The 12,049-nt window shown below is 37.6% G+C and overlaps 1 protein-coding gene across 1 annotated transcript in view; it reads right to left on the bottom strand.

The window, feature by feature from the left end:
- Positions 1-12,049, bottom strand: part of LOC139735940 (uncharacterized) — a 43,107-nt gene that overhangs the window by 20,127 nt on the left and 10,931 nt on the right. The window contains exons 8-16 of the mRNA XM_071646693.1: positions 11,573-11,661; positions 9,463-9,570; positions 6,986-7,081; positions 6,398-6,472; positions 5,286-5,453; positions 4,123-4,362; positions 3,144-3,212; positions 2,561-2,631; positions 531-681 (exon numbers count right to left, since the gene is read on the bottom strand). Coding sequence (XP_071502794.1) covers positions 531-681; positions 2,561-2,631; positions 3,144-3,212; positions 4,123-4,362; positions 5,286-5,453; positions 6,398-6,472; positions 6,986-7,081; positions 9,463-9,570; positions 11,573-11,661 — 1,067 coding nt within the window. The remainder of the gene's footprint in view (positions 1-530; positions 682-2,560; positions 2,632-3,143; positions 3,213-4,122; positions 4,363-5,285; positions 5,454-6,397; positions 6,473-6,985; positions 7,082-9,462; positions 9,571-11,572; positions 11,662-12,049) is intronic.

The following is a 12,049-nucleotide window of genomic DNA, read 5'->3' as shown; positions in this document are numbered from 1 at the left end:
TGTTTTCACCCACTGTACACGGAGTCTATGTCCACACGTCAAGATTTGTTTCTAATGTCTAGTTGATAAGCAAAAGTTTGTTAAATAAGTCACATTCAAATGTGACTATGTAATTGTCATCATTTGAAGACACACAATAAAACATTTAAAGGAAAATGCAGAATTGAATGAAGGATGATCAAATTCACTGGTACACTTTTGCTTTTGTTTGTAAATCTTTGTTTGTAAATCATTATGTTTAAACAGGATAACCATAAGGGCATAGGTCCTACAACCCTATTCATAATCACAATTAAGAATTACATTATTCTACATGTGTGCATACATGAATATACATGACTTGTCAATCTCAATCACATACTTGCCAACTCTACCGCATTTGGTGGTAGACTACCGCTTTTGAATGATTTCATTAGCATTCAAGCTAGCGCTGCTCGCATAGGCATCCTGGATTCTACAGCTTTCTCAAATGAAAATGTTGGCAAGTATGCAATCACTACTTTGTGCGCCGTGGGTGAACAATTTTGTACTTGTTTGGTGTGGTCGTGATCCTTGAGGTGTTTCAGGAGTCTGATGCCGGGCACCTTATTGGCCGCGATGTGATTGGCCAGCTGCTGTTGGGGGACGCTAGGGGGCGGAGACTCGTCATCGTTGTCGAGCAGCTCGTACATTTCCACCGTGCTGGAATTGATTTTTTTTTTTTTTTTAATGACAAAATTGATATAATGTTATGATCTGAGTTTACAATACTATGCAGATCTCTACCAAGAAAAAGGTATCAAATTTGCCAGCCCAGAAACAATTTAAAGATTTCACTATACCGGATGTCCCAAAAAAAGCGAAACGGTGGATTTTCAGTACCTTGCGGTCTAAAAGTTATATATTTTTTGACATCATTAGAAAGAGCATCTTCCGCAGAAGACTATGATACCAAAATTATAAAATTTGGTTCAGGACTTTTAATTCTACGCCAATTTCTGAAAATGCAGTCATTGTCAAATTTCGCCGGATTTTTGCGACTTATGAGATAATACGGTGAATATTGTATAAGCTTGGTGATGCATGTCAACAAAAGATACAGCTTTCACATTGGGCACGGGCCAGGAAAAAACAGTGTGTGTGTGTGTGCGCGCTCCCAATATGAAAGCGTTATCTTTTGTTGACATGGATCAACGAGCTTACACAATTCCCCGTATGGAACGCGTGTCGCACCCAAATTATTATCTCATAATTCGCAAAAAATTGAAAATGACTGCGTTTACAGAAATTGGTGTAGAATAAAAAGTACTGAACCAAATTTAATGATTTTGGTATCATGGTCTTCTGCGGAAGATGCTCTTTCTAATGATGTCAAAAAAATATATCACTTTTACAACGCAAGGTACTGAAAATCCACCGTTCCGCTTTTTTTAGGACACCCGGTATTGTGCCATAAACACTGGTATATCAAAATGCTTGTTTCTTTCAGAGAGGATCAAGTTTACTCAAATTTACAATTCTTGCGCTGGGTTGCTTTTATGCATTTGATTGATAAAATGCCTTTTATCGACGTAACTATCAACTGTAAATCTGGAAATATTTGTGGCATGAAATTATTGCAAATTGTAGCCAACAGCCTTTTTCACAGGACGAACCTTTTGTGAATTTTGCGGGAGCCAATATTCATAAATTTAAAAAAGCACAAAAAAGTTCTTGTCTATACTATATGCACTGACTGCCAGTGGCGATTTGCGAAAATCTTATGCACGCAAAAATATCTGGTTTTACAGTAGGGCCTACACTAGTAGGCCCATGAATGAAATGGCACTTTCATGAATATTCAGTTGAAATTGCATCACAAATAAAAAATGCAAAAATGTAAATTCCAAATCTTGATGATGAGATTACATACATCACAAACACATTAATTGATACGATTGACAGAGCAACAGATCTACATTTCATGACAGACAACATGCAGCATACACAGCAAAGGGAATAGACAGATAGAACAGGATAACAGATAGTATATTCTGAGGGTGATGGGATTTGGTTTACACAGTGGGAAGAAATAGTGCACTCAGTTGGAGAACTACTGTATGCACATCCCCTTTGCATTTGAGACTAAGATACCTTGGAACTCTTTGCAACATGATTCTGACAATTCATGACTTTTATCATATCATCATTTGGCACACTTATCAGTATTAAAATCTAAAAATAAATCACAGATGCAGTCAGCATTCACTGAATGTTTTTTGGTTTCCTCTGCAAGAAAAGAAATATGTTGTTCTTAACAAAATTTATTCTACTGATAAGCAAAGTGTAATGGAAGAAGGCCCCTTTTAGCACACTTGTACACCAAATTGTAATTTTAAGGATTGAGTGAGTTGTGCAAGAAGTCTTATCTATTTTAATCCATACATCTTTCCAGACACCTACAAATCCAGTTGTCCATCCATCAACAAAGTTATCTACATCTATCCATGTGTGAAAAAAAGTTTCTCTTTTCCATCAATAAATTTAATGTGTAACTGTTTTTTCCATTCATCAATTTGATTAGCCTTCCTGCAAGACTCACTTTGTCTCAAGTGTTGTGCACAAGACATTCCCTAGCATGGAGACATGTGTAGGGGGTGTGGTGCAAGCAACCTACAAGAAGTAGAAGGAAGAAAAGCAAATACACATATGGTGCACACATGCATAAATGCTGTTTGTGATGAGCGAGACATGTTTTACGGTTAGTGGAAGCAAAGCTTTAAGAGAACAGGAGAAAGAGAAATCAATGGAAAAACATGAAACAGCAACTGCCCACAAAATGGTAGCAAAAGTATGGAATGAAGGCAAGTTAGGAAGTCATCACATGCTGTTATTATGTACACAAGTAAAAAATGGACAAGGAAATGGGTTGAAATTAGGTCATTTCAGCACAGCAGAGCTTTAATTAAACAATAAAAAGAAATGCAATGCATGAAGAGACAACGACAATACTTAAGACAGCATATAAGAGCAGGATCATCTCTAACACGCCAAAGGGACTTTATGGTGCTGTGCTTTGATGAAAACATTCCATGACTGGTTTTTATTCCGTAGTGTGTTGTGACAAGTAAGCTTGATGGATATGATGGGAAAGAAAATAACTGCAAACAAGGAGGATTTCTCACCATCTTCAAACAGACGAGTTTAACGGAGGAGAGCTCTTTACTTGCGCTGATCCCCCAAATCTTCACCATCTATTGAAAGAGAGATGAAAATGTGGCAACAATAGAAAAACCTGGATTACATCATACTACAATTATACCTTTAAGACAAGGGTTGCTGCTGACAACAAACATAGCATCTGTTCAACTAATGCAGAACACCATTTTTTTATCTTTTTATTTTTTACACATAGATCTTTTCCAAAGCCCCCTTTTTCTGTTTTTATGGCTGATGTCTTACCATTGACAAAAATAAGTATTGCTTGACGTTACATCAAAAACAGAAAAAGCATGTAAGACATTGTGAGACTCGACCAGAATACGACACGCACTTGTCATAACATGTTTTAACATTACAATCTTCTCAAATGTATAAGTTAATTTCAATGCTCAAATCATCAAAAGTAACATACAGATGTATTTTAATCATCTGTCAAAGCACGCCTAGCATAACATTCAATTCCTTTATTCACATAGCTACTATGCTGAGATTCTTAATCTATCATCAGTATACCTCTGGCACTTCGACACCTAACTTTTTATCAAAATATGGATAGTAGTTAAAACTCTTTCTTTTTGACATAAACTGTTGGACATGACTATAATGTAGCTAATCATAACGTTTCTTTCTGAAAGTAAATCAAGGGAAATTTTGACATTTGCAAAGCCATAAAAACTTTATAAACATATACAGAAAGGATCACCACCAGCAGTAAATTATATCATATTCAATCAGCTGCAATATAATCTAATGATATTTGAAACAAAATTACATAATCGGGAAGTAAGTCAAATGCGTCTACACAAATATAAATGTACTTTTAATGTTCCTTTCACCAAAACTAAAATGGCAACAATCAATATTCATATCATTCTAATGTGGCATCAGCATTCACAAGGTTTGTGGCCTCGTTACTGCTTCTCTTTAGACGAGACTACTCACTTTGTCAGACCCACAGGAAATTAGTCTGTCCGCTGCTCCAATCTCGTTCGTCGACCCCTCCTGGTCACTGCCATACACCCCATGGGAGCACTCCAGGGCGAGGATGGTACCCCCGTGGGCCTGCAGGGGGTGCTTCATGGAGTGGGCGCGGCACTCCAGCAATGAGATCTGGCCGCTGGCGTGGCCGGCAAAGATGAGGTAGTCACCGTCGGGGGACTCCCCCATCCCAAGGGCACAGTCCTGTGAGGAGGAGAAAGGGAGCAGGAGAGGGGCGAGTGAGAGAATGAAATATGGAATAAAGAACAAGGTAAAAAAAAACCAAAAACTGGTAAATAGACAGTGTATGAATAAATCACAATTTCATGAAGATAGGAAGACTACAGACAGACAGAATAGGGCTTGTCGTATTACTGACAGATATAGATGGGAAAATACAGAGCGGGATGTATACATACATGCTCAAGCACACATTAATTTTCACAAATCGATTAGCACAAACATCAATACAAAAGTTAATAAATGGATAAATGACTGCAAAATAATGGACATGACCCGTCCCCTACGAGAACCTAGTTGCACATGTCATGTATCAAGTCTATGGCATTTTCAGAATTTAGTATGGAACGGGTTAAAAAATGTGGATGGAGAGCTATGCATATATCTACATACAATACATGCACAGGCACGAAACAAATGCACAGAATACAATAATTTAGTAGACACGAGTAGAAAAGAGAGAAAGACAGAAAATATGTAGATTGACATAATATCTAAGCATAAGCACACCTCTACATGACCACTGATTCATTCTTGAGAATCATGGACCAGTTGCTTTCTTCTGAAGATGTGAACTTTGACCTATGGAGTGCCACTTGCATACAGAAAAGGAATAGCATTTGTAGAGAAAGTTTATAAATTTGCTACAGCAAAAATGTTGTACTGCTGCATTCTCAGAGAGCACACTTGCTCTAGTCCTCTGAGCAAGTAAAAAAACCTCAATGCTACATGAACTTGTAAAGAAATTTGCAACTCTTGTTGTTGATGCTACAGGTTTACATACTCCAAATAGGTTTACATACGCCAAAACCATGATCTACTAGTAGTCAACGGCTTTGATAAGACCGGCTGTGTTGATGCGGGTCTTGGCAGTTTAGCTCCCTCACCAGCTTCACGAGGGCGAGGCACGTGATGGACTCCTCAGGGATGAGAGGAACGAGCAACTCCCTCGCCTGGCAAGGATTGGTAGAGCTGTCGAACACCAGCACATCCCCCATCTCAAGGACGGTGACGATCAGGGCATTCTTGGGGTCGTAGACAATGTCCGTCAGCACCTGGCCAGTGAGGGGAAGTTTGAGATCCCATCAAAAGAAGACTCTTTTTCATCTATTTCTAAATATATTTCTTTTTCGTGATTACAGCTCTGTTTTGAAAGACTTAACTAACATCCTTCAAGTTCTACCTGAGAACAGCAGTGGAAGTATGCGTATATTTATGATGTACAACAATGATACTTACAATGTATACAAAGTGTATATGATATGAATGGTTCACATGTGCAATGTACATATTACGTGTGAGCAAAATTATTAACGTGTCTATGGTAAATTACTACTTAAGTAGTAATTTACCATAGACACGTTAATAATTTAATGACAGATATGTAAAACATAACTCCTTTCACCACCCTGCATTTCTAATAATTATGCACTACTCTTTGAATGCGTGTGTGTGTGTCTGTGTGTCTGTGTGCGTGTGTGTGTCTGTGTACAAATATTTACATACATTTCAAACTGTGCATACCCAATGATTTGCAATACATTTGGGAAATCTATCCCCCCCCCCAAAAAAAAAAAGAGAGAGAGAGAGAGAGAGAGAGAGAGAGAGAGAGAGAAAGAAAGAGAGAGAGAAATTCTCCAAAGTAATAATAGCCAGGAAGACAACCATGTCAAAGGCATGCAAATAAGCTTCAATAAGTTAACTGCATGAAGGTCAAAACTTTCACACTCACATATTACATTTATATCGGTACTTTTGTCACAATCACTGTACTAGCTCTCTGGGGAATACTCATATTTACATGAGCAAGCTCAAGTTATTGGTTCATAAGAATGATTTTGCTTTGAGTTATTAGTTCATAAGAATTATTTTGCTTTGAGTTATTGGTCTGTATGACTGAGAGTGCGTTGGGAATATTTCACATCCAAAACAAAATATGGTAAGCCTAAACTAAACTAAGCTCCATCCTGGTGGAGGCTTAAAGGGAAGAATCACTCACCTGGTAGGAAGGCATGGGATAAATGATGGTCAGCTCTGTACCAGACACTGCTGATATCAGTCTCACTCCGCCATCCTGGATCACCAAAAAAAAAAAAAAAATATCATCATCATTATTTTTTTTTTCATTCAGAAATTCAGCATCAGTTTTAGTGATTTACAATCTGGGAGGACTCACTTTACATTCCACACACTTAAAAGTTGTAACCACTATACATAAAAATCATACTGTTACTACAATGATGAGGATAACAATGAAGCTGTTGATAATGATCATTATTATCATTACCATAATTATCATAATTATTGTTATTGCTAAACTTTAACATGTTATTGTTTTGTTGTCATTATCATTTTGCAGTGTTTTTCTGGATTGTACCTTTTTGAGCAGCAGTGAACCATTAGATTTAGCTTGATTTGGAACTTTATATTTTCCTGGAACATCTGAATCTGATATTGTTTGCTTTTGCACAATATATATATATATATAAAAAACTGTTATCATTTTACTTTTTTTACTGGATCAAGCCAGCTGAGAGAGAGAGAGAGAGAGAGAGGGAGAGAATATAAAACAAAAAACAATATTCACCTCTGCTGCACAAAGAATCCTGGATGGAGTGGTTGGACTGACTATTCTGGCCAGCTTGTGGACACAGGACCTTACTGGTGTGAACAGGTGATGAAACTAAAAAAAAAGAACAATAGCAACAATTTCTCAAATGTTCTACATGAATACTCGTCGTGGTGATGACTGGTGATATTGCTGTCACATGACTGAATGCAGCAAAGATGGAAATCATTATGTTGCAAGCTGCGACTTCACATCAGGTAATATGATTTCAGAATTTGACTGGCTGCTGTCAGGGCTAGAATAAATTAATGTTTTATATAAAGACGATATAAAACAAAAAATATTGCCTTGTCTATCAGTGCAATACAACACTTGCCAGTCCCTTGGGAGTTACATTTTCCCCTCAAGAAAACATTTGCCATCAGCTCTTTGCACTTCAAGAGAATTATGATTTCTGTGAGGATTTTGAGTCTTAATACTGCACTTCTACAAAAAACAAAACAACAAGGCAATATGTGTATAGATAATGTGACAGACACAATAAGAACAGATTTCAACCTGTTCAAGTCAGTTTGCTGAGGCATGTTGAGACTGGGACTGTGTTCATCAAAAATATATTTGTGCTATACAGCGTGTCCCAGAAAAAACGAAACCGAGTTTCCATGCAACTTATTACTATCAAAATCATACATTTTCTTTACGAGCTATACATCAATGGAAAGATAAACTTTTCTTCTTTCATTTGATGTACAACTTAATGTTCATTGTTCATGCATGACTGAGTTAGAACAATGAAAAATGGTGCTACCAAATTTTCATTTGCACGCGCAAATGGTGACTTTAAGTGAATTTTTCAGACTTTTAACGTTACGTTTTCGAAAAACGAAGTTCTTAACCCAAATATTCATATTTTTATCTTTCAAATGAGACCTTTCGCATCAAATATGAATTACGCATGCTTGAGAAAAATATGTATGAAAGCATGCTTCATTTCTGCCAATTCTACGGATAGTCGAAGAAAACAAGCATTCAGCTCTCCCGACATAGCATTAAACAATGGGCTCATCTGCACAATTGAATTCACACAAAACAACCGCAGTGCTACAGTGAATGTTGTGGGGGGGGGGGGGTATTTACAGAGAATGCTGTATGAGACGGACAGCCCTTTGTTGTCATCTACTTAGAATAAGCTATGAGACATAACCAATAATTGAAGACTAATATCGGGAGTATTCTCAGGCTGCACGCAGTCCAATGGCTAAGGGAAATCTTACAACAATGATACACATTTTGATGATTTTATACCCCAAACTTATTTCACTGTTTTCATTCCGTTCTACATTTCCCTCACGCGTGGTTAGTCTCATCAGTGACAGGGTTTTGAAGATTTTGAAGGGGGAGGTGAAACAGAAAGAGAGGGTTCTTCACTTTATTTATCACTGAACTTGCGCTTCTAGCATTTCAAAGGTAAAAGTGCAGGGCAGAAAGTCGTCTTCTGTTGTTGTTTTGTGTGTGTGGGGGGGGGGGGGGGGGCTCGGAAGGCTTTTTCAGATACTTTCCTCCCCCTTCACATTCCGCAGAGGAACACGCTTGCTCTGTGGTTGGATCATGTGCTAATTTACGACCCTATTCCGAACCGTCTGTAACATTCCCTTTTAACCCCTCCCTTCATGTTTGTGTAAATTCATTGAGCATGAAGGCCATTGTTATCTGCTAAGTCGGGCAGGCGTAGGGAAAGCTAACTGACTCCTCAATTACTATCCATCTTTCTGAGTAAAATGGAAGCATATTTTCAAATTAAGTTTTCTCGAGCAGGCGTAGATAATTTTATTTACGCATGAGATGTCATTTGAAAGGAAAAAGAATGGATATTAAGGCTATGATTTCATTTTTTACAAAGGATTGCCAAAAAGCCTAAAAAACTACTCCAAAGTCGCCATTTGCTCGTGCAAATGAAAATTTAGTAGCATTACTTTCTATTGTTCTTACTCAGTCATGCATGAATTATGAACAATGAGTTGTGCATCAAATGAAAGAAGAGAAGTAAATCTTTCCATTCATGCATATCTCATAAAACAAATATAAGATTATGATCGCAAAAAATTGCAATGAAACTCGGTTTCTTTTTTTCTGGGACATGCTGTACAGTGGGATGGATCATCCACTTAAACCATCTGACAAGGAAAACAACCACCCCCCTCACTCTCCTCCACCCCTTCCTTTCCACTTCCTCCCCATCCCGCCCCGCCCCCTCCATCATCAAGCCATTTTTCAGACATTGCAGTCCTCTCTTGTAAAAGTATGAGAGAAGAATCTGCTGTGATTTAGTCTTCAAATGCTGCATTCACCAAACTTTCCATGATGGCTGATTAGTGAAGTTAAACCCCAAAGTGTAAGATGCGTTAGATGCTATGTGTGGTGTAACCATTGTGCCACAATTGCCACGTAAAAACACTGGCCGTTAAACGGTTAATGAGTCTTTACAAATATCTCACCAGGTTGAAGTTCCACACTTTGATGTCCTTCAGGGTGTAGTAGTAGAGCTGGTTCTGATTAGCTAGCCTCATTCCAAGGACTTTCTCACCAACATTCAGTATCTGAGTCTGATTAGCATAATCAACAAAGACGCACACACATAATTATATAGATCTATGGGTTCCATGGCATTTGCTCCTTTGACAATTGCTCCCATGAAATATCTGCATGATATGCCAAACATAAATCCTACCCATAAACATAACCCTAATTCTAATCCTAATCCTCACATCAAACTAACCCTAAAACCCTATCACAACCCCAACCCTAACCCTAAGTCCTTTGAGAAAATAAGACCAGAGCACTTGTCGCAGGAGCAAATTTTGTGCCACCGGTGTTTAATAAAACGCTGTCAGCTCTAATGTCACCCATAACTGGGAGACTTCAAAGAGAAGAAGAAAGGATGATTTAATGGGCTATGCAATGAGTCAGGTGCATTGCTTTGTCAGTACATAAATCAACTATTGTTAGGCATACTGAAGCCCCCAGCTATGGCTGAAATAGATATTACAATAAAAAAAATGGCACCCAAACCAAGCAGGACTATACTATCAAACACACAACTGATTATGTTCATTAAAATGTAGCCTACTTGCCAAAATATTGGGGAGACATAAATCTATCAGTTCATATAATTTTTTTTTTTTTGTTTGTTTTAAAAGCGATGCAGAAGGACTACAAGTCATCGGAAAAGTTCATGTTTTGATTGGCTATTGGTCATAAAATGGCATTCTTTGGGTATGTTTTGTACTTTCTCTAGGCTTAGACTGCACATTTGTAGTATACAACAGAAAATCTCCAGAAAGCCACCACTTTATAGTCAGTTATTGATGACATCACATGAAAAATGTTTTCAAATGTATGTCTCCTTTAAAATTTGAAATTATCAAGGAATAGCAATTTATGACACATTTCAACAATCAATTTACACACAAGATATACTGTACATTGGGTTTGCATCACTGCCTTGTTAAGCATTCTCATGTATAATATGCTTTATGATTTGAATTCTGATTTTGCTGACAGCTAATTAAAAGGGAACTACATTGTAAGAGGTGCAATATGCCCTACACTCAGGACACAGTTAAGTATTGTTGTAATGATTTGCCTTAGATATAACGGTATATGTATGCATATTTTATCTTGTATGTACATATGTATCTTTGTATGTGTGTGTGTGTATGTATGTATGTATGTATGTAAGTATGTATGTGTGCGTATATGTGATGTTGTATGTGAGCACAATTTATACAAACCACGTCACCCGCTACAACAAAAGGATCCGAAAGTCAGGGGAGGTTGATTTTCTGAAAATGACATGACATCATTCCCTTACTCTTCCACTTTAATTTCATATGACACAATTCATGAAAGTACTCGGTTGTGGAGATATCAATGATTTTATTAGAGCATGTTGAGTGGTTTAGGAAATCATATTTTCGAGAAAACAGCCTTCAAAGTTTTCCTTCCAACACAATCAGAATCAAGGGGAGGCAAGACAATTTTTCCCTTTTGACAATAGAAGGTATGCTCCTAGCAACCTCGGCGATGTTCATTCAAGCTTAGCGCCAGCGGTCTACGCACGACCAGTCAGTAACTAGGATGCCATGCACTGACCAATAAGATCACTCCCTCATTGCTAGGGACAAAGTCTATCTGCAACACTAAATCCAAATCTTCGGACACATTTCTGTTCCATTGAAAGTTGGAAAATCATGGCAAAGAAAAACACAAATTTCTTGCCTTTCCTTTGATCATTTAGCTTCGAAATTTCGACAGATGATACATGATACATTAGACTGCTTAATTATGCCAAAACGGAAATCTGATCGTTTTGACTGATTTTGGAGATATGATTTCAAACTCAATTTTCTTGGCTCATCTGTCAGCAATTTTTGGATCCTATCGTTGTGGCGGGTCATATGTAGTCATGTCTGTATGTATGTATTGTTATGTATATATTTGAATGTGTGTGTATCATATACAATGTACAAGTATTGCAGGATGACATTGTATGTATATAAATTCAAGGTCAAGTGATGAGCTACGGTTGTACAGCCCACAATTCACCAATTCAAACGTGTCCAGCCGCCAAATCCTGACCGTACCATCCTTAGAGCTGGAAATGAGAAGTGGGTCGGCTGGATGGATCACCAACCCTTGGGGTGTATGGTGGGAGGAAAGAGAAAATAAGAAAGGAAGTTATGAAGGAAACTAAAACACACATTTCATGTGCATTATGCAGAGGGAAAACAATAAAGGAATTAAAGCTAAAACATAATACTTGGCAGGACTCAAAGTTCATTGTCCATCATCTAGAATTTGCAAATTTGAGAACAGGTGAAAATATTAACTCTGATCCAAACATGTGTGCAACGTGCAATGTGTACATGCACTCGTATGCAGTACAGTACATGATGATACTCTACTCTACGATAGCAAATTTAGACTTGTAAAACTGTAGGGAAGATCAGATTTGCAAAAATTAGACTCCCTACATATATACCTTGTACAGTACATCACAAGGAGGACGTCAAACAAATATAT

The sequence above is a fragment of the Diadema antillarum genome, unplaced genomic scaffold, assembly GCF_040938485.1.
Source record: "Diadema antillarum isolate AM-2024a unplaced genomic scaffold, OU_Dant_1.0 seq00000611_RagTag, whole genome shotgun sequence".
Lineage (NCBI taxonomy): Eukaryota > Metazoa > Echinodermata > Echinoidea > Diadematoida > Diadematidae > Diadema > Diadema antillarum.
Note: the sequence above shows the minus strand (reverse complement) of the source record. Positions and strands in the feature narration are given on the sequence as shown.